At 44.7% G+C, this 23,875-nt stretch overlaps 1 protein-coding gene across 1 annotated transcript in view; it reads left to right on the top strand.

Annotated features, from left to right (window-relative positions):
* Positions 1 to 23,608, top strand: part of raraa (retinoic acid receptor, alpha a) — a 150,198-nt gene extending 126,590 nt beyond the window's left edge. Inside the window, 8 exon segments of the mRNA XM_034119297.1 lie at positions 8,076 to 8,224; positions 13,896 to 14,037; positions 19,448 to 19,608; positions 19,727 to 19,903; positions 19,999 to 20,203; positions 20,391 to 20,549; positions 21,108 to 21,232; positions 21,234 to 23,608. Of these exon segments, the coding sequence (XP_033975188.1) occupies positions 8,076 to 8,224; positions 13,896 to 14,037; positions 19,448 to 19,608; positions 19,727 to 19,903; positions 19,999 to 20,203; positions 20,391 to 20,549; positions 21,108 to 21,232; positions 21,234 to 21,305 (1,190 nt within the window). The 3' untranslated portion in view covers positions 21,306 to 23,608.
* The last annotated feature ends 267 nt before the right edge of the window (positions 23,609 to 23,875 follow it).

Genomic DNA, 23,875 nt, shown 5'->3' with positions numbered 1-23,875 from the left:
GCCGTAACACTCTAGATGGAGGGAACTATTTTGCCTCAATTTGCAGCACTATCCATCAAATGTGAGTCTTGGAGCGAGCGTAGCCTTCAAACGTACTGTGCAGTCCTTTAAGGACTCAGGCTGTCACATCCATTTCTGCTCTCCCTGCAAGACTTACATATCTGCAATGGTTGCAAAACAGCAGTTCCTCTGAAATGTGGACCATAACATACTCTCTTAAGTAGAATTGATGTGTCATGCACAGCAGGAAATTATATTGGAATCAGATTAAGCTCTCAGCTTGATCCATGCTCTTCCTCCCTTTACTCTGTGAGTGTCAGACGTGTCAGACGTGTGGATAAGAGAAAATAAGTTATGACTCCATTAGAAGCCATGTATCATGTCCAACGCTGTCATTGCGCAACACAGCAAGTATGTTCCTGTTCTATTGCTCGGAAAGCCCGGAGACTCATTATTCGTGGCAGCGGCCATGCTCTGTCTTCACATTGAGAAGATTGCAAACTAGACATGTTGTACGTTAGGCAGGAGGATCCTCAGTAATCCTCCTAACTCGCCCTCACTGGAGCATGCAAACAGATTAATACGACCTAATAACATTTATGATATGAGTGGGAGTTCTCCTCATGTAACAGAATCAGGATCAATCTATAAGGCAAATGTAATACTGTCATTTATCTGTTTCAATTTGTTGTATTATTTTTGGTTAATAGTGACATTCCTGTGTCTGATACTGTCAGATTTGAAAGCTTTCGCTGTAGTGATGCTGCTCTAAAAGACAAATCTCTTTGGCAAGGATGGACGGGAGGGTGTAAGATGTTAAAAAGGACTTCCTGTCACTGTTAGAGAGCAAAGAGAATGTCAGACTCAGGAAGCGGGACAGGTAAAAGGGGGAAGATGAAGGTGGAAAGTGGCGGGAGTCGGGGGGTGGAAAGGCTGGATTCAGTTACAGTGAATACGGGAGGCGTGAGGCTGGCTGTCTGCCCCCCTGCCCCATGTTAACCTCCACTGCTCTCCTTCCTCTGTGTGTGTGTGTTTTCACTTATGGCTGTCTGCCCTGCCGCCAGGTTCCTCCCCCTCTCCCCTCCAATAACTGTTCACACTCTTGTGTTTGAACACAAACACACCCCACTGTCGCTCTCCTCACAGCTGTCAGTAGCGCGTGATGGTAGATGCTCATATTCAGATGGCGTGCGTGGCTTGGCTGTCGGTAATCGGTGTGAAGGTGGAGAGCAGAGCCCCCATCCATTTTCAGCGCAGAGCTGTTATGACGCTTTGTGAGAGAATGGCAGGATTTCCCTGTAAGCAAGGAAACAGTTCCATTTCCCCCTCCAGCAAATGAATAGTGCTGACAAAGCATTCCCGCGTGTGTGTGTGTGTGTGTGTGTGTGTATCGTTTCTCTGCTGCTTCCCAACATTCCTGACGAAAAAGAAAAAGTCTGAATATTAGGCATGAGTGATGCACCTCTCCGCTCACTTGTTGCTCTGTTTCACTGCACATCAAAGCTCTTGAGTTGCTGCCAGTCGTTTTTATGGACTTGCATGATACATTGGCCTACAACTCCAAGGGTTTCTGCGAGGCGGCCCCCGTCCCCGAGGCTGTTCCATTGGCAACCCTACTTCATTATTTTAAGCAGACTTCAAAGTGGGCCCTAATGCGGCAGCCTGTGGCACGGTGGTCTGTGCGGTGTCTCCTCTCCTGTACGCTCGCTGCATGGAAAGACAAATGGACCTCTATATGTTCCTCCATGTATCTGACACATGGCCAGCATGTGTGTGTGTGTGTCCAAATAACCTAATGGCAGCCATGGGAACACAATGGCCCGTGATAGAGGAGGGTACAACAAAGTGGAAGACGCTGTCAAAGCGCTCCGTCTCCTCCTCGGCTCGGCTCTCATTTTCTCCACTTCTCTTTACCACAATGCAGCCGGCCAGCCAGCCTGCTAATGTAGTTACCTTCCTCCTAATGATGGTGAAATCTCATTAATATGCTTCACAGCTGGGCTCAGTAACCAGTGGGGATGAAGGTAATCAAATCTCAGAGGACTAACCCAGAGCTGAACCTCAAGAACTCCACTGGGCAAAGACAGCAGAGTCTGGAGGCTTGGTAATAGCCGTTGGGCCTGTGTGTGTGTGTGTGTGTTTTGTGTGTGTGTGTCTGTCTATCTATGTGTCTTGGTCTGTGGTCTCGATGCCTTTGAAGTGCTGATGTTTGCCAGGCTATCTTATGTCACTACTACAGCTCCGGTTAGTTCATCATCAGAGTAGATTTCATTTCAGCCTTGTGCATATTTGTCCGTTTTAAGTCCAGGCATGCTGTGTGTGACTTCTTATGGAGGATGTGGCTGCGTGGGCGTGGCTTCTCTCTAAGTGCACTTGTGGCTCATGATGTATGCAAAGTGAATCCGAAGAGCGGCATTACAGACCACTCACACTTGAACTTAATTAAATCACCGGTGCTTTGGCTCTGAGTTGGAGAACGCTGCATTAAGCTATTAAGATATCTGGATTCTCGCATGCGCACGGGGGTTTATTATACTCGTCTGATATGTGAATATCAAAGGAGAGATCTCAGTACATTCAGTCCAGGAGTAGGCCATCCCGAATTGTTTTCATCAGATAAGCATGCTGTTGATTGGTTGCCGACTCATACACTGTTTAGAGTCTAAACAGTGTATAGGGGTGTCAAACATACGGCCCACGGGATGACTTTGCAAAGTGTTAAAATGACAGAGACATAAAGGGCAATTTTCTCAACTTTAGTGTATTTTGTATACATTAACAAGTCAGGGGGATAACTTAACCTTCTTCCGCAATATTTCCCACTTTAGTTTGTATAGAGGTTCGGAAATGTATGTAAAATAATTCAATTTGTAATTTCATTCATTTTTAGAATGTACTTTTTGCACTAAAACAAAGGGAACACTTTTAAGTTGTCGTTATTTATAGGTTATTATTATGCTATGATTTTACTGCCCCAAGGTCAAATTTGTCAAAATGAGTTTGACACCCCTGGCTTAGAACAATTAATACCAACTTTAAAAACATGATATTTGATACATCCATTGCTTTAAATGTGTGAGAATCAGCAGGAAAAGCTTGTTTCCAGCCAGAGCCAATGGTCAAATGTTACCTGACACACCCTCCTCTAAATTGGCTCCTGATGTTTCATCTTAGCGCTGTCAGGTTAGTTTCCGTTGGATTCACCTGACAGCTGTGTGTTCCTCAGACTGGTCTGACAACATACCAGGCTGCAGTCTTCAAAGCAGCCTCATGTTTGGTTTACAAGAAATGCGGTGATCCTTGAGTCCGTGTGATGTGTGTTTCACCTCCCAACCGGAGACTTCTTATCAGTAACTCCTCAATGTTTGTTATTTATCAGCGTAGTGTTAGTGTGTTATTGTCTCTTCATGATCCCCTCCCTCCGCTAAAGGAATGATATTCTAGCTGTATCTCGAGTATTAGTTACCGTGGTGTCTTTGCAGGCTGTTGAGGGCAGAGGTGGGAGAAGTACTCAAAGTAGAAGTACCAGAGTGTTGGAATACTCTGTTACATGTATGAGTCCTGCAATCAAAATGTTACTCAAGTATTGACATCAAAATATACTTAAAGTACCAAAACTACTTATTCTGCAGATTGGCCCATTTCAGAATAATATATATTATATGTTTTGATTATTATTGATGATCAAGTGTTATCAAAGCTGGTAAAGGTGCAGATAGTAGAAGAACAAATAGTCAAAAATTGAAATAAAGATTAAATTCAAACAAAGTAAATCTACTTAGTTACTCAACATCACTGGTTGAGGGCCCGAAAACCTTTGCCAGACACATTCCCAGTGTTAATATGTTGCAAGGAGATGGAAGGAAGCCCTCCAGGCCAGCGTGAGTCACTTCTTCCAGTGTTTGCGCATATGATTTTGTGGATTTCGCACAATAGGCAGGCTTGTATGATGGTTGGTGTTGATCAGGGCTTGGATGCGGGCTGGTGTTGAATAGTGCCCGGGCGAGGGCTGCTGAGGGGCTAAGTAGCGCTGTCCTCTCCGCCGAGCCCCTCTGCCCTGATGTCCACAGGCCTGCCATTGTCTCGCTCCATGCCTCAGCCTGACAGGGCTCCAGAAGCCAGCCATTGTATTTAATTACAGTCGCCAGCCCCCTCACAGACTCTTGTCCTCGTGTCCCAGATTTCCATGGGTGCTCTCATTAAGACTGTGCATTCTGTGTGTGTGTTTACGCGCTGTGTGTCCAAGCGTTGAGGCTTTTTAAATGACTCCGGGAAAGCCCTATAAATATGTAGGCATGAGTGCCATTTTACACGTAAATGTGTGTGGCACATATGTGTCTATGCGTTCTACGGAAGTAGGCTTTCACATGGATGAATAGCTCCGTGGCCACACTAATAACGCAAGGCCGTAATCGGTCCGCATCAACTGAGGCAGAAGAGCGCAGAACACTCTGAATGGTTCTTTGCTAATGAGAAAAATATGCCATGTTACGTAAGAGCTGCTCTGTTTAAGTTCAATTTGTTTGATGTGAGTGTGGTGACATCATGGCCAAGTAGCATGAACTAACATGACCCATAGTGACTCCAATCAAAAGGGCAATGCGATGCAGAAGATGCCCTTTTTCACTACCTTTTGCACAAAATCACCTCATATTTTTCCCTTTTTAACCACAGCAATATAACTGTGTCTTCTTACTGCCATATGCATAACTCTCTCTGCTGGAAAATAGTATAATTCTTGTTTAAGAGAACATTTCAACACCCCGTCTCAATCGCATCACTCCTTTCCTAGTTTCAAAATATTCCTATTCGTAGTTTTCTGAGCTGTAAGTAAAAACCTGACAGCTGTGTGTGTCTAACCCCTAGATTCCACCGGGTCCGTCTGCGGCGCGTTACGGGCGCGTTACGGGCGCGTTACGGGCGCGTTACGGGCGTGCCGCGGTGCTCACGGCGATCGCGGCCACTCTAGTCAATGGGTGTTATTCCACCACACGCGGCGCGTTACGGCTCAGAAGCGTCCCAGAAGCGGCTCGGCACAGGGCTCCTCTAAAATTAGGATCGAATCCTATTTTTGTCGCGGCGCAGCCGTAACATAAGGTCGGGCAGGCAGGAAGTGGAACTTTCAGAGCATATATATATATAGATATATACATACACACAAACAAATTTTGCAGACCCTATCCCTCCGTAGTCTTTCAAGTAGGAGGAGAAATGCCAGCGTTCTCCTCTGGTTTACAGGCACTGTGTAAATTATATATATATAGAATAATTATGATGATGAATGCATTTTTTTACCACTAAAATACAGCAACACATCTTTGATTCATGTCGTTTATAACTGGAATATTACAGTTATTATTAACTTTGTCTGTACAAAGTAGCCTGTCCAGGAAATATGCCCAAATCAACAAAAACTGCGAGCCGGCAGGCAAGACGCTCCGCTTCTGAAATGCTTCTGAAACGCGCCTGGTAGGGTATGACGCCGGAGGAGGCCGGACCAAAACCGCAACGCGGCGCAGACGGACCCGGTGGAATCTAGGGGTTAGACGAACTTGATGAGTCTCACTTCATCAGTTTGTGTGTCTTTATTTATTGCTCAAACGCAGGGTGGTTTTCTGTCTTTGTGTGCCTCCCTGCTTTCCTCACTTCATTTCCTTCCTTCTTCCCGTCAAAAACATTTCCTTCACAAAAGCATCTCTGTTCAATAAGTGTGTCACTCCAGGCTGTGGTCCCAAGTTTCACCCTCTAACCCACATTGACCTATTTACACCGAGATCATGAAAGGTTGTGGCTGGCGTCAAAGTGGCACATGACATCTGGGCCTCCATAAATGAAATGTCTTAATATCCCCGGCTCTGATTAGGTGTCACTGTTAGGTGTTGCAATGCAAGCTTTATTACCGGGAGCTTTACTGTCACACGTCACTTGAAACCCCACTTGAATACGCTGTGTGTGTTTTTCCCGAGGGCAGAGATAACAGGCAGGCTTTGCAGAGGTTGGATTTTGGTGTACCGTGCTTGTATCTGTTATTTTTTCCAGGAAGCCTTGAACATATCTGGGCATCAGGTTGGTTTATTTTGGTTGTTCTGAATGTAATCTTCCCTTGCACCATCTGCTGCATGCACAGGGAGATTGGCAAGCTGAGACCAGCACACAGGCACTATAAAAGGATAGGAAAGTGTGTGTGTGTGTGTGTGTGGTAGAAAAACTTCATCCTGGCTTAATATTGCCCAGTGTGCAGCTCGATTAGAGGTGTGTGTGCAGTGTCAGGAAGTGTTTGCCCGCGGTGCCGTCACATGGAGTGTGTGTTCCCAGCTGCACTACGGCCTGCTGAACCAGCCCAATCTGTTAAATATAGATGGCTTATTTACACGCTGAGCTGCTTGTCAACCTTCCCAATCCCTCTGCTGTTGAGCTGATGATGCTGGGTGGAGCAATGATGACCACATATAACCCTGTATGTGGAAGGATTTAGCTCACTAGCTGGACTTCCTAGCTCTTCCTACATCCAGGATATGGTCAAATCATACACCCAAGCATACGCACTTCGCTCTGCTTCAGCCAATCAGCTTGCTTCTCCCTGAGAGTTCCCCTCAATACAAAAATGTTATCGTCGCTCTGAATAAGTGGAACTCCCCAACTCTCAATTGAAATCAGTGAAGCAGAAAGTAGTCAACACATCTTACATCACAGACTGAAAACACACGTTTAGACTGCACCTACAATCTGTTTGTAGCACTTAGGAAGGTTTGTCTTATTTTAAGCTAATTTACTTAAGGAATTCTTGCTTTTTTTGGAGTTTGTATCCTTATAATTGAATGCACCTATTGCCAGTCGCTTTGGATAAAAGCGTCAAAATGTAATGTTTGCACTGTAAGCTCTTGAGTCTGTGTGACAGCCAACAACAATGGTGCGTTTTAATGGAAAAAAATGGAAGGTTTAACTTTGTTTGGATATCTAAACTCAGGAATTCTAACATTACAAAACTCCATGCAATTGGGACACACATGCTAGCTCATAAATCCACCGTTCAAAAAAAGGGATTATATACTTATTTAGTCAGCCATAGGCCCCAGGGTGCAGGTCACCGCTGTGACTGTGTGTTTTTATGTTTGATTAAAGAGCTTTGTTTTGTAACACACAGGATATTGAGGTCAAAGTCCAATACATATTACACGAGGCAAACAGCAGGTGACTTCCCCACAATCCTGGACTGCCTTTGTTTACTATGCACAAGCCCACAGAATACAGGAGCCTGCATGTTGTTCGGGTTGTCATATTAGTGCTTATTGGATGAAGACGGAGCGGCCTCTCTCTGTTTACTGGATATTGAATAAGAGGGACTGAGGTGTGTGTGTTCGGTCGGGGAGAGTAAACAAAGATATGTCTTTCTCGGTCAGAAGCAGTGATAATTATGCTTAGCCCTGCAGAAGAGCACATGCTTTTCTGTCGATAAATTGACACGTTGTTTCAGCCTCTTAAATATAATGATTATTCTTTTCTTTTGAAATACTATCTGTGTAATCTTCTTTAACAGACATCACCTTGTACGTTAAGAAGCCAGTATTTCTTGCTGTTTATTTGCCGTGTATGTTTTATACTTTAATATTTTCAAGCATCCCTACTTCAAAAACTGCACAATTTATAAATACATGAAAGCACAATGGCGTGTATAAGAGGAGAAACCTGTCTTTGGACCCTCGATGTAACACTCGTACACACAAGACATCATTTAAGCAGTCAATTACAAAAAACGTCTGCAGAGATTGTATTATCGCTGTTTTGATGAGTGTGTGTTTGTTCTAAGTCATTCCTGGCACATCTAAAAACCCAAAAGTTGTCCTTGCCCGTTGCAGTTTTTGTATCTTTAAACACAAATCCATTAAGTCCCCCTCCTGGTGATTTGTATTGGATGTTGTCAGCAGTCCGAGTTGTTTAAGATCTGTGTGTGTGTGCGATTCTGTGTTTGTCCAACTGATATCGATTAAGGCCTCGTGTCTGTCAGCGCTCCATCTGATAGTGTTCACTAACCCCCACCCCCCCCTCTCTTTCTTGTTGCTCTTTCCTCTCCACAGCGATAGAGACCCAGAGTACCAGCTCAGAAGAGATAGTGCCAAGCCCGCCCTCGCCGCCGCCGCCGCCCCGCATCTACAAGCCCTGCTTTGTGTGCCAGGACAAGTCCTCAGGGTACCACTATGGTGTCAGCGCCTGTGAAGGCTGCAAGGTGAGACTCCGGCCTTCCTGTGAATCTGCCAAGCAAGCAAGATGTTTCGTCAATCCTGTAACCTTCGTGTGATTTATAAGGGTGGGGGGGGGGGAAACTTCACAGGCTAAACTCAGATGATGAAAATGATAAGGCACGTCATTTTGAGTATTTCACATCCTTTTGGGGTTTTTCGAGGTTTAACGCTGGAATTTAATGTTGGGTCAAAACTTCATAATTTGATTCAAGATTGAAGATATTTTATTGTCATATGTACAGTATAACGGGCAGTTGCACTGCGCTCAGCTCTCCACACCTACATATTAAGAAACTATACATACAAACAAACATATGAGATCAAAACTAGCGTAACATTCTTTTTGAGAAACGTAACAAAAATTCCTGTCTCAGAAAAAAGTGCATGATGTGCTGCATGATAAAACTAATATTACATATGATGTTTAAACAGCAGGGTGTGCATAAGAATAAGAAACGATAGATACGAATGTGACTTCGTTATCAAGTTAGCTAATGATCAATATGACCTGGTTAACATGCCTCTTTCACAACCTATGGCACATTGTAAAGAGATTATGATGGCGTCTAGTACGGACAGTATGTGAGACTCTGTCCGCCTTGTAGGTTCGGTCGTATCAACTCTGCTTACGTGTCCACATGGTATCAATACAGCCATGTTATACAGGGTCTGAAGAGGCCTTATACCCCCCCCCCATCTGCTCCGTTATCAGTTGATAGTTGCTGCGTGCATGCTTTCCTGCTAGAATGAGCACACAATTGTCTTTATCTCGCTTCTCCCAAGGCGCAGAGCCAGAGTTGTGTAACTTGAAGGGATAAAGTGTGGAATCTAATGTAATCCAACAGCCAGGTGTGAATCTCATACATCCACAAAGTCAATATTTTAGATAGATAGATAGATAGATGGATAAATACTTTAGTAAAAGAGTAAACCATCTTGTTTTGTCTTTTGCATAGCGATCATGCATTCTTGAATTCACAGACATAGGATTTGAGGAGTGTTAACCCAAACTGAAAAAAATCGTTTTTCTCCCAACAACAGACTGTGTATAGCAGAAGTAGGGAGTGGTTTGATGAAGGCAGGCAGGGTGGTGCTGTGGGTGACAGGTGCCTGCTAGACCCTTTGACTTATCGACTGTGCAGCCAATACTGGGGTGTGTGCTGCCATATGTGCAAGAAGGAAAGGGGGTAGAGCAGAGAGAAAAAACCTTACTAAAGAAGGCAGCAGCAGTGTACAAAAAAACAATAAGGAAAGGAAGGAACTTAAAAAGGATGTGGAAATGCAGACAAAATGATACAAAGATTGCTCTGAGTGAGATAAAGAGAGCAGACGGTGCTCTGGGATGCATTAAAAAGCTATAAAGAGGGAAGTGGGGATGGTTGAAGGGGCAGCAGATTAGGCTGATGGGGTACAGGGGCCACGGTTGAACTCATTGACACCAAAAAAAAGACGGTCAGCTCACATAGGGGGAGGGGAAATGGGTAAAGAATGCACAAAGGGACCAGGGCACAGGAAAGCAAGGATTCATACAGACAAACACTTAACCCTTTAACACAAACCCTCTGACTGAGCTCCATGAAACTCAACCTGCTCCCAAAGCGAGACTTATAAAAAGTTAACTAAGTTAGTAAAAGCAGACCACTGTGCTGTTTTATAGGGTCGGCCAAACCGCTGTTGGCTGTTCTGCTCCATGAGCTCCTGTGGATTCTTTAAATATCTGCTAATGATATCCTCTAGATTTCTGATATCTTGTTTTAAAAAATACATTCCTATCAACCTTATTTTTGCATAAAATTCCATACTCAGTTTTGATCAGGTTACTGGAAATCTAACCCTCCCTATCGACACTAGATAAATCAGTGTCATCATGATTTGTGATGAAACTTTCCAACGTAATCTGATTTCAAAGTTGTGTTTCTTAACTCGTGTTTCAAAACAGGCACAGGCAGGAAATGTGGCCGTGGGAAACCTTACTTTTTTGAAAGTTTTTTATTTCAGGTGCTTACATGTTTTTTAAAAGCATTCATTTTGATTTCAAAAGGTGTGCAGAAGTTATTTAAGCCCCAAGGTGCTTTTATTGTTTCCCCTTGACAGTGCTCAACATTGTCTAATAGCCACCTGTATGTGTTAGACTAATATAGAAGCATGAAATCTGTTATGCGGTTAGTGTCGGTGTTAAATCGTCCTCATGTCACCTCAAGCAGAGGTTGTAGTAGCCATTGGTCACTAACACCTTTATGTAACGTTTTGTGAGTAAGGTCTATGAAAGACAAATGAGGCGTTTAAAACACAATATAACACTTGTTATTGGTAGGTAAAAACTCTGCCACAGTGTGATAAACATTGGAGGAGTGTAAACAAAAGAGAAGCTGTAAACTTGAGTAATTAGGTGTTTGTCCTTCCTGATCACCGCATTGTTCTCTCTGACGGCTCAGAAATGTACTCACAATTGACACTGTAATTAGCTTTTTCGGGCTTTGTCCATTACGGATAGGGCTGTCTTAATTCAGACACTGTTTTATAAGAATGACACACAACTTGATTGAGAAGTTCTATCACCAGTTGATGACATGCTCTCTGCGCCCTGGAAGGTTTAAACTCTAATCCAGGATTAAACGCAATAATTCAGTCCGTTAGTGCTATTATAATCATTAGGAATGTTGGCTAAACTACAAAAATATCCCCTGTTTAACAGCTAGCTAGCGTCAGCAGCTCGTCCCCTGTCCATGAACCTTCTGTCCGCCCACTGAACAGCCGCAGTGCTAATTTGAAAAATTCAGGATGCCTTCTCTATATCTGACTTCAGAGGAGATGACTTGGCACAGCGTACTTAATAATTCAACAGTACAGGCATGTGAATGTATATGAATGTCTCATCTGAGACTGGGGTAAATCGGGGGTTAGCAGCGCCGGCTTTGCTGCTGCGTGCCAAACTACAAAGGCATTTCCTGGGGGCTGCAGCGAACAGAGGAAACAGGAGGGGGAAGTTGCGCTCTGCTACTTGGAGACAGCAGCTCGTTCGTTTGTTGTTTAAGTTCTGCCGCCTGCGTATACTCACCGGCATTGCACTTCTTTCCCCCTCCAGATATTAACACTTTAACATTAAATATGCATGCCCGCCCCCTCATGTTTATGTTTTTGTCTTGAAGGCACGCGGCGCGCAGCAGGCCATCTTTCTTCCTGCGATGCGAGAGAAGCGACCATATTTCCGAAATCCCCCAACCGCCGCTTCTAGCGAGAATGTGGGCTATTTGCTGCGTTTTCCAGCATCAGTCTTTGCTAATGTGCGGGCTGTAGCCATAGCTGCTTCCTAATAGAGGCGCACACTCATGCATGCACGCAGCGGGAGGCTGGGAACGCACTCTTAATCTGGGCACAGTGTGAAAGTCACGTAAGAGAGGATTCCTGTGCTTCCCTGTGAACTCGCCAACCCCTCTTCGCCCCCCTTTCTTGCCTCTTAATAAAGCATTTCCTCACACATGCAAAGTACTCATAAAAGGCACGAGGCCCATAATGCAAACCAGGTAGACGGGCGTGAATTTGAGAGCACATGACACACGCAATCATGTGTGTACTGTTGCCGTTCACCTCTCTTTTTCATCCCCCCCCCCTCTCCCTGTCCCCCTTTTCTTGAGGCTCTCATCTCCTTTGAGCGCTGCAGGGTGGCTGACAGGCCCGCTGAGGGCTCTTGTCGCCGGGTGGATTAAGCGGTGATACAAAAAGAGGCTTAAGGGCCACAGGAAGCAATGACTCCTAAAAGGAGGAGAGGGGGGGGGGGAGGGGCAGGAACAATCGACTAGCCCACGAGCCGGCAGCGGCAGCCAATAGGGAGGGGCTGCGAGAGGGCACCTGAGCCTCGTGGTGCGGGAGGGGGGAGCGGGTCAATACCCTGTGACACCGGGGTCAGGGTCAGGGCAACGGCGGATCAAAGGGGACATGATAAACACACACACAGGCTCACACAAAGACCACGCACGTATCCCTCAGCATCAGCACAGAGACTTAGCGGCAAACTACGAGCTTTGTTGTCTCCACTTTGCCGTTGATTCATCACAGGTCAGAGAAGGAGGTACCAAACCTTTTATTCCTAGGCTAGAAATGATGCGTGAAAAGCAGGGCGTTTTTTTTTACGTGCAAAGAAGCTGTAGGCCTTGATGAAATCCGGACAAGGGTTAGCTGATGTGACCCTCTGAGGATTGCCTCTACCAGCTGGAAGTGTAATCGAAACTATAGAACAGATACATGACAAACCGTACACATTTCCTCCTCTTGGTTCATCGCAATCACTTCCACTGCGCGGCGGTGGACAGAGATGTGAGGAGGGGCCGGTGATCCGGGAGGGACAAATTGCGGGCTTAGGTCCACCAGCCATCTGTCGGCTAGCAGAGCTAATCCCTTGGCATGGGATGGGGCTCCCTGGCAACTCCGCCCCACCTCCCTCTCTTACTAGCTAGCCCCACCCACCCAAAAACATACCCCACTGTGTCCCATCGATACTCGTATTGACCTGTATTTTCCGAGCCATGCTTTGCTGAGTACTCAGTAGATTTGCATTAACCTTTTTTTCCATTTTGACACGCTGAGGTCACAGAGGTGAACATTGATTTATTGGGGTTGCATGGTATGTCTTTTTATCTTATCTATCAGGGGTACTTTGCTCTCTTGCTTTTGTGCAATCAAAACAAAGCTAGCCTCCCCAAAGATCTCTCATTTCAGCTCAGCGACCAGCGATGAGCTCCGTATAATTTTTCAGTTTTCTTTGATCCTCTCGGATTGAAAAGGGAAATAAGGGAAAAGAGGGATTCCTGTTTTGAACGCTATGTTCTCTCTTTCTCTCTGTGCTTGGCCTGGATATAGAGTCTCTTATTTCTGGCTGTGTAAACTAGGCCAAGTTTATATGGCACCGAGTAACCCTGTGTGTTTTGCCCAAAAAAAGCCCTTTGGACCTGAAACATCTCCAAAATGCAAAAAATATTGAAACTGAGCATTTTGATTCCCTTGCATCGTTTTAAAGCACGGCTGGATGAAATGTTATTGGATACCTGTAAATGTAAATAGGTTGCTAATGTATACCCCTGTAATTATGTTGTGATGTCCTTTTGTTTTCTGTTTGTTTTTATATGTGTAACTAATGTACCGCAGGTCTCCCTTGAAAAAGAGATCGTTGATCTCAATGGGATTTTTTAACCTGGTTAAATAAAGGCAAAAAAAAAAATAATAATATTATCAGTGGTGTCCGTCACTAAGCAGGTGGGCGACCTCATGAGATGTTTACTGACTATTAGTCTCCGTCCACATTATGTAACGCAATAAGCCTTTGAAGGACTCGACTGTTTGAGTTTATTTGCCATTTAATTGCTGTTGCCCTTCTGCACAGCCATTTTAATATCCATCTTTTAACCTTGCAAGTAAGTGAGTGTTTTTCTAAAGAACAGGATGGAAAGGAACATTGTGTACATGAGCAACATATGAGGGAAGAGTTTGCATTAAGCACAGAATGAAAGAATGAGTACATAGCAACACACACAACAGGAAAATCACATTTCATTTGGCTGTTTATCTGCTCTATTTACTTTTGCCCTCACACTTCTTCTGCCAGCCGCCAAACACCTGTCCTCTCTCCTCGTCTCACCTCCGTCTTTTTTTGTCTCGCAGGGCTTCTTCCGGAGAAGCATCCAGAAGAACATGGTGTACACTTGTCACCGGGAGAAGAACTGCATCATCAACAAAGTCACCCGCAACCGCTGCCAGTACTGTCGGCTGCAGAAGTGCCTGGAAGTCGGGATGTCGAAGGAGTGTGAGTATTAACACTGTTTTTACCCAGAACCCCCTTGCTCCTCCCACATGGCTGTAAGGGTCGAGCACAGATCTCATCGTGGTTGTTTTAATCCCAGAGGGGTTCGCTTAATTGTTACCACTGAATGAAGTCTTAAGCCGCAGCTTTTGTTGACATTTGTTCCACTACCATAACATTACATAATGCAAACACATATCAGCTTTGGGGGCGGTCCTGTGTGTGACTGTTGATTTATTATTTATTAAAAACCCCGTCCTGTTGGTTTTTATCTATTTTCTAAGAATACTCTGACCTTTTGTTGTTTACAGAAACAAAGTCGGAGTGAAATCAAAGCTGTTACTATTTCCTCACACACTGATGCTTTTAGTCGCTTGTTTCTTTTCATACTTTGACGAGTATATCCACTGTAAAAGCCAGACAAAGGGCAGCCGTGATGCAGCCTGGCAATAACAGTCAGGGTGTCGCCAGGCTTGGCAGGCCTCAGTGATGAATATGTTCTCACCTGCCGAGAGTGAAAGAGCAGGCGTCTGCTCCCATCATTGCACCCCGGGGGCTGTGTGAACACACACACACACACACACACATACACACACTCTCAAACACACACACACACACATACACGCAGGCAGTCAGACTTGATAAAGTAATTGGAAGAGGTGTGACCGCACAGAACTCACAGAGGCCCCATCACATGACATCAACACACACCATCCTTTTTATACCAGATTGTGTGTGCAGACACGTTTGTACACATCAATACTGGTAAGTGATTAGTTATACTACATATATTGATAATAAGCACATGCAGACAGCCTCCATAGCTCCATCCCTCTCCGCCTCCTGTCTTCCCGCCGCTATTTACCTCCTCTTTCTGCTACAGTGAGAGCAGAGAGCGCTCCCCATGCCACAGCACTGTGGCTTACAGTAAAAGAAGTTATCCTCTGAGCTCCTTACCTTTGAATGGGGCCATTAATCATGGTTAGACGGATCACAGCAGCCATCTTTTTCTACACTCACAAAAGCTCACAACAGGGGAGAAAATTGGAGTTGGAGAGCCATCTAGTGGTGAATGCGTAACAGCTCAAAACAGCTCAAATTGGTTTTCTGAATGGAATAGAGGAGTGAATAACTATTATCGGATATATTTCCAGCCATCTTTGCTCAGTTGCTTTTGGTTTATCTGCGATCTCTTTTTCTGGTTTCGTCATTTTGTGCAGTGTGTCGATTGCTTGTCTCCGTGTCCTCGGCGATGACTTTGTCTAATGAAACTGGTCAGGGCTAGTGAGGAAGGAGAGGCCGGCCATCTGGGGCCAGCAGGGAGTCTCTGCCTCTCCACACACACACAAAACACACACACACACCAAAAATGCATGCTTGGGCATCATTTCCTGCACAAATTATGCACATGGAAAGTGACAAACACAAACTGATATGAATAAAAACAAGAATGCACTCGGACAGCAACTCTTAGACACCCTACACTCTCAGTCTCACAGAAGGTGGACCCCCTGCTCGTGTCGGGGGGGGGGTGCCTGGGTGACCTTGCGTGTGTCGGCAGGCGGCTCCAGACGACAGTGCCAGGCCTGCTGCCAGGTGGCAATGCCAAGCAAGACGGCATCAGAAGGGGGGGGGGGGGGGGGAGGTGTTAGGAGCAAGTGGAGGGTTACAAGGGAAACGCCTGTAAGCCTGGTGCCACATTATCATCAACCTGACAGTGTGTGGTTAAAGACGACCGAGACTTCTTAATGAAGGTTAGCGCAATATTGATCATGAGGGAAAAATAACGTTTGTTAGATTTCCATTTTTTTTTAAATGCATACTTTGCTCGTAGCCAGCCCCTTTCCCCTGATTCATTTATTTTTACATACCAGGTCGTTTTTACTCTTTAAACTACTCGGAACAAAATATATTTTTAGACTCTTACAAGGTTAAAATCACCATTTAGCTTGAAATGCTAACAGTTTATAGACAGGAGTCCAAAGTTCGTTGTGATTAGAGACTCATGGTCGAAATTAAGATTGATGTACAATATATTATAAAAGAAAATAAAGTTTTCAATAATCAATCATCAAATTTAAATCATTTTAAATCCTAAAAAGTTAAAAAAAACACCCTTTAGCTTGAAATGCTAACAGTTTATAGCATATATTCTGATAAGTGGATAAGCGTTGTTTAAAGGCTACAGGTTGGACATGACTGGATTTTTAAGCAGCATTTAGAGTATATATGAATATTAAAAAGCATTTCTGCCAAAATAACGTCATTCCTCAGTATTTGAACTCTTCCGCTGTGTATAAGGAAAGAGCTTATGGTTCAGCACAATCCTTGAAACTGAATTTATGTCGGTGAGTTCAGACCAGCCACCGTAGCTCGGTACCTCCCTCCCTTAATCATCCCCCCCCCCCCCCCCCCCCCTCACAAAACGGTCTCCCACATGTTCCTCGAGGAAGGTGTTATTCAGCGATAGAAAAAAAAGGCAATAATAGTAAAATAAGATGAAGCAAAGAATGATGGAGAACTAGGGGAGGATAACATCAGCCAGGAAGGATAGCAGAGGAAGATGAAGGCTGGGAGAGTATCGAGTGAGAATGAAAATCTAGAGTTGAGAGAGCAGAAGGGGGGGGGGGGGGGGGGGAGGGAGCTGGAGGACAGGGAGAGGGAGAAAGTTTCATCACTGTCGACGGTGGCTCTGCGCTGCGAGCAGCAGGAGCACGGGGAACATTGACATTTTTATCTTTCCATTGAATTTAATCTGTGTGATGGACGAGCTGCCAGCGCTTTAATTTTCCTCACACGAATTATCCCTGTCTGCCCACCTCTCTCTGTCTTGTATACAGACACGCACACGCACACACACACACACACACATACGCACAAAGGCACTAACAGAAATTGTCCATTAACTGCACACTGCAGCTGAAATCCACTATGAGAACGGGTGATTGAGTGATGGCAGTGTGTGTGTGCTGTCACAGTATTCTGTACGCGCTACACACAGACTCTTGTAAATCATTTTTATGCTATGAACACGTAACCGCAAACAATCCAGGATGCAAGTTGCCCCATTAGCATTCATATTCCCATAATGCGTTTTGAAAGATGCATTGCTCCAAGTTAGTACGCACACAAACACCAAATGCACATTCGGGTCCACACTCACACACACATCATAAAAAAAAAAAAAAAAAATGGGAGGCAGTATTTCTTTCATTTTCGCTCCCCCGCTGCAGTCACCCCCGCCCCCCCCAACCCAAGTTATTGCATGTGGCAATTCGCCATGACAGATCGTCAGTCGTGCCTAATAGTTCTTTAATGACTTCATTAAATTGTGTTGTGCGGCTTATGATTGTGCTGCCAATTTGTCAGCGCGGGTAATGTCTGGGCGCTAGGGATGCCCCACTTTTATTTGTGAATTAATTGGACATCGACTGTGTTGCAGCCCCCCCACTCCTTCCCTCATGGGGAAACAGGATTCACTATCAGCACCACAAGCGGGGCTGGCCCAAATATCTTCAGAGCACTATAGTTTTATGGGACTGGACTCAAAAGCTGAGTGTTGCCTAAGAGGGAGTTCCTTCATTAACTAAGACATAATTAGCTCATAAAAGTAAAAGGAAGCATTTTATTTATTTATTTTGCTTGTTTTCATTCATAGGTCATAAAAATACCACTTTAACGTATAAAATTGGGTTTTGTGTCACTTTACCACACTGTTTCCTGCTGCATATAAACATGTATTTTTGGGCTACACTATACCACACGGTTGCCATTAATACATCTGCACAGCGGGGTCTTCTTCTTTTCTTGTTGTGGTGAGCAGTGCTTAGCAATAACAGTCTGCAGCATCAGACTTCCAGCCCCCGCCCCCCTCCTTCCCTTCATGTCCTCCCAGGCAGGGAGGCCTGTCTGCGGGCTGATGGATGTGCAGCAGCGCCGAGTGGTGCATCCCTCGCTGGCCCTGGGCCATGCCCCTCTGTCACAGACACTGATCTCCCATCAGCCCGAGCGCTCTCACCCTTAATGGTCAAGGTTAGGATTAAGACAAGGAAAATCTGATCTCAGGTCAGCTGCTAGGGGGAGATTCAGGTACCTCCAGGGGAGTTAGAGATGCGAGGGCTGATAGTGATGAGTTTAGGAAAGTGGGATGATTTAATGCACGAGAAATACAATTTTGGAAAAGGGGGGATAGTGTGGCGGTGAGAATGAAATGAGAGTAGGAAAGAGAGCGTGTGTTGTATAACCAAGAGAGAGAGAGAGAGAGAGAGAGACGTGAGAGGAAGAGTGAAAGAGCTGGAAGGTTTTTTCCGGTGTGGAGCCGAGCCCTTTTAAAACCATTAGAGGCAGGATATTTGTCATATTATGTTATTAGATTAGCCGGGACCCCTAATGAAAGCTGTGGCAATTTGTCAGCCTTATGGATGGCTCCATCCCCCACCACTATTTATCAACTAGCACCCCGTCTCACCCATCCCACCCCCACCCTCAACACACACACACACACACACACACACACACACACACACACACACACACACACACACACACACACACACACACACACACACACACACACACACACACACACACACACACACACACACACACACACACACACACACACACACACACACACACACACACAGCCCTGACATAGCTAAACTGCACCCCAGTCTGGATAGGAGAAATGGATGGAGGCTGTAATGGGATTCCAATGCTAAACACCCCGCCTAGTGTTTTTTGTCATTTGGGGTGAGCACACTATTCTCAGCCTGATCGCCCAGAGGCAACACCACATTGGATTATTTCAAGGTTTTTTTTCCAATAGCCCTATTGCGATGGAGCTGTCTCACAACATTTATCTTGCCGTGCAGGATAAGAGAGGCCGTTTGCTTCCTCTCCTGCTGAGGACTCTGCCTCTGATCTCAGTTTACCTTGTGCTAGTTTCTGTGCGGGACATAAAGCCAGTGTGGTTGTTAGCACGTAACAATACCTTTTCAGACAAGAACATATTTGATAATTAGCAGATGAAGACCGCATGTATGAGGTGTGCAACCAACTATTGTTGTAGTTTTTGATTATTCTGATGATTACGGATGCATTTAAATCTTCTGTTTTGTCAGTTTCCAACTCAAAGGTATGATATAGAAAAGAAAAAAGCAGAAATTCTCCATATTTTCCCCCATTTTTGAATTCAATAGTCCTTAAACAATCATAAAAAGTTGGAACTTACTTTTGTATCGTGCGTCACTCATAGTTATTTTCTATATCATTGATGTTCTTTAGTTGTAGCTAAAAAAAAAAACGTATGAACCTCTTTATTTAAGTTTAGATATTTACACTTGTCAAGAGCTGATGTTTGTGTTTGATTTCCACATAGTAATCATCATGTCCTCTTGTGTCCCCCCTGTAGCAGTGAGGAACGATCGGAACAAAAAGAAGAAGGATGACAAGAAGCCGGAGTGCATGGAGATCTACGTGCTCAGTCCTGAAACGGAGAGGATGATCGAACGGGTTCGAAAGGCACACAAGGAAACGTTTCCCTCGCTGTGCCAGCTGGGCAAATACACTACGGTCAGTACCACTACACTCCATGTGTACCTGTGTGCTTCACCTTGATTAGCTGTAGTGTATTGTCACCTGTACTGGAAGTATCTAAAAACATGTTCCTCCCCTCTCCCCAACCTTCCAGAGTAACAGCTCAGAACGACGTGTATCTCTGGACGTAAACCTGTGGGACAAGTTCAGTGAACTCTCCACCAAGTGCATCATAAAGACGGTGGAGTTTGCTAAGCAGCTGCCCGGCTTCACAACGCTCACCATCGCCGACCAGATCACTCTGCTAAAGGCCGCCTGTCTGGACATCCTGGTAGGAAACCATCCCCAGCATTCTATTAAAAATATGTTCACAAAACAGAAGTGTTTGTTGTCATTTCTAACCAATTCTCTCTCTGTTTTCCACAGATACTCCGGATCTGTACGCGCTACACTCCAGAGCAGGACACCATGACTTTCTCAGATGGACTCACGCTAAATCGAACCCAGATGCACAACGCAGGTTTCGGCCCTCTCACCGACCTGGTTTTTGCCTTTGCCAACCAGCTCCTTCCTCTGGAGATGGACGACGCAGAGACGGGGCTGCTCAGCGCCATCTGTTTGCTCTGTGGAGGTACGGCACATCTCCTCAAAACCTATTGCACATTCTCTGTACCAATTGACAGTCTGTGACATCATCAGTTTAGGACCCTGGACTTTGTCTCTGGGTGAAATAGCAGTATGCTGGGCTCTGTCTTTGAGCACCACCTAGTGGATGACTGTGATCATGACAGTATCTGTACTCTTGTGTTTCCCCACAGATCGTCAGGACTTGGAACAGGCCGAGAAGGTGGACGTCCTGCAGGAGCCTCTACTGGAGGCGTTAAAGATTTACGTAAGGAGGAGGAGGCCCCACAAACCGCACATGTTCCCCAAGATGCTGATGAAGATCACCGATCTGAGGAGCATCAGCGCTAAAGGTCCGTCACTGCTGTTCATGTGTGTTCATATAACGCTAGAAAAAGAAGTTGATTCAATTATTGTTCAGTTAGGCTGAAACCTTGTTTAAAATGTTGATATCAAATGACATTTAATCCATTAGATTTGGTTGTTTTTCTCCATGTCATGCCATATTCAAGATTCAAAGGCTTTATTGTCATATGCACAGTAGCTACAATGTGGTTAGGGCAATGAAAATCTTAAGTCCAAGACTCCTCCAACATTGCAACATATTATATATAAGACGTAAAACAATAAAACACATTAAAAAACTATAAAAATACTGCAAGAAGAAGCTGAGTAGAATAAATATTGCAGGTTATGTTGCGATACAAGTAATGCAGATAAAGTCCACTATATACATGTCAAAAAAAGAATTACAATAAGCTATAAGTTGCAGAGATTGTTGTAAATGACCAAGTGAATATTGGAGTCATACAAAATTGCTGGAGTCATCAAAATTGTGTCAGAATTTTTTTTATAACATTTTGTAAGATCTTTGGTGTCTGACATTTTCCCGTCTCTCCCCCACCCTGCAGGAGCCGAGCGAGTCATCACCCTGAAGATGGAGATCCCCGGCTCCATGCCCCCCCTCATCCAGGAGATGCTGGAGAACTCGGAAGGTCTGGAGAGCGCGGCGGCGAGCAGCCGGGCGAGCGGCGCCCCCCCCCGGCTCCTGCAGCCCCAGCCTGTCCCCCAGCTCGGCCCAAAGCAGTCCCGCCACACAATCGCCGTAGAAGCGGCCCACCTTTTTTTCATTTTCCGTCACGATGTTCTCTGCGTTCTTAAGAGGAAGGGGTGAAGGAGGGGGGGGGGGGCCTGGACCCTGACTGTTGAACACCAGCAGAGCCAACCTCCTCCTCTCCTTACGATACAAACCCCCCCCCCCCCCCCCCCCCCCCACCTCCTGATCTGCCTTTTCCTCACCGTCCTGATGTGAGGGGGGGTGAGGCCGGGGCGGGCCGGGGTGACAGGACGCCTCTGAGAGACCACACCGTAAACACTGCTGAAGACTCCCCCCCCGTCTCCCCCGTCTCCCTCCACTCTCTCCTCCACTGCTGCTCCTCCCCTCTCCACCTTTCTCCTAAAGACTTATGGAAACGGATGCAGTGGCGATCAGTTTTGATTGGAATCGAGAGTGGGCGGGGCAACGCGGGACAGATATATGATCAAGGACAATTCATTCAGACTGACTTGATGAACACCAGACACTTTTTTTTGTTGAACTCTGAGGCAGACTGCAAGCTTGGGACTTGTCAAAAGACCCCCCCTCCTCAAAGACTCTGGGTCTTTTCTCTTTTTCCAACTTAAAAAAGACAGATTTCTTACAAAAGATATATAAATATATATAGAAAAAGGTTATTGTGATGGACACGTCCGGAACAGAATGGCAGGTTGAAATGACGACATGTTTTCTGAGAGTAGAAATGGTTGTACTCCTTCACTGTTTGAATCTTTTCATACCCATCGAGAGTATTGAGAGAGACCTTTCAGTTTTATCACATTTGTACATTATTCTAATTAAGGAAAAGCAAAAGATGTTGAAATTTCTCTCCAGTCTACACATGCAAACACACACACACACACACACACACAAATGTGCACAGAAAACAAGTCGCAATGAATATCACCTACTATTCCAGGTTGGATTTGTTTTCCTTTTTCCTTTTTTCTTTTTTTTGCTTCCAAGAGAATGGAAAAAAAATGATTGTATGAACTTGGTTGTATGATATGGTCACAGGTCCTTTCAAGAAATCAAATTAATGAAGATTCATTATTAAGGTGTATTTTAAGTAGCCTTTGAGTTTGTGTATATAAGCTGTATTCATTTCTTTAAAACTATGAAGAGTTTTAGGCTTCACCTGATTTTTTTTTTTAAGAATACCTTTTATGTGTTTTGTTTATAGGTTTGTGATGCAAGAAAATACATTTTGAGCACATTTTACTGAAGGAAGTTCTTTCATGTTTTGTGTCCTACTAAATACTGGACAGACCCTTAACCAATCACTGGCTGTTCAGGATGTGGCTTTCACAGACAATTTAAACCTCCCCCCTCTCACTTTTAAAAGATGTTTTACATACAGTAGATTGACAAAGTAGCACTCCAGTCGGGGCATAGCTTTTTTTTTTGGCCGTGTAGCAGAAAGAAATGGTGTTTTTCTGAAAATGGTGAGCCGGACGTCACTTTGGAGCCGGCCAGGTTCAAGTGAGCCACAGCAGCTCAGCTTCAAAGAGAGTTCAAATGTGAAGAATGGTGTACATACACACTGTATTAAACACAAGTGATTCTCAGTAGCCTCTGAATGGATCAATAATCTGTAGTGGATGGGAAAATAATAGATTGTAGTGATGCCTCTGCTCCCTCAGCGGTCAGGCAAGTGAAGGTCCCAAATGTGATGTTTGTCAACTAAGTCCTCACAAATGTTCCCCTGGCAACCTGTGGTAGAAACGAGTATGTGACTTTTTTGCCGGATCCAGAGCAACCTCGCACCCTGTGACTCACTTTACGCCAAAACGCCTTCACCGTTAACACACGTTTCATCTAGACCATCATTACTGTACACACGCCAATGTCTCAGGAAGGAATCATTTTGTGTGCTTGGCCTGTTCTATGTTTCTGTGCTGCACCCCCTCTAACCCTCCTATCACAGATGCACACACACACGTCTGCTACTGAGCCCCTGAATTTTATTTCACTCGTTTTTTTTGTTCGGCCTGGCAGACCAGGACCTGTGCAGAGAGACACTTACCCCCAACCCTGCAACGTTACGACATAGGATGCCAGTGTGGAGTCTCTCCGAGTCGTTCACGTGTTCTTTTTATTTGTACGGTCAAAGCTGCTTTCATCATTTAGGACTTCACCTGTCCAGAACAGCGCACAACTTTTCCCTCCACAGCTAATCTGGAATAGCAACAGACACACCGTCAGTTTGAGAAATATGGAATATGTTGCAATTTTGTCAAGATTATCAAGCGACTTTGGAAAAAAACAAAACGACAAAAAAAAAAGATTAAAATAAAACCAACATTTAATATTAAATGTGTGTGTTGTTCCTGTGTGTAATTATTTTCATTCTCTGCTACTGTAGGTTTTCATGCATCATAAGCATCGATTAAGATAAAATGAAGAGGCAGTCATCAACTTTGTTAACACTTTCTTGAAACCTTTGAGCTTCTTATCTTGTATAGCAGCTATACAGCTAACAAGAGTAAACAGCTCCCTCTTGATAATTAAATAAAGCATTACACCTTTCACATCATCACTCACGTTATAAATAACAGACAATGATTGTTCTTAATATCAAGT

The sequence above is a fragment of the Trematomus bernacchii genome, unplaced genomic scaffold, assembly GCF_902827165.1.
Source record: "Trematomus bernacchii unplaced genomic scaffold, fTreBer1.1, whole genome shotgun sequence".
Classification (NCBI taxonomy): domain Eukaryota; kingdom Metazoa; phylum Chordata; class Actinopteri; order Perciformes; family Nototheniidae; genus Trematomus; species Trematomus bernacchii.
The sequence above is the reverse complement of the archived record's forward strand: the minus strand, read 5'-3'. Positions and strand labels throughout refer to the sequence as shown.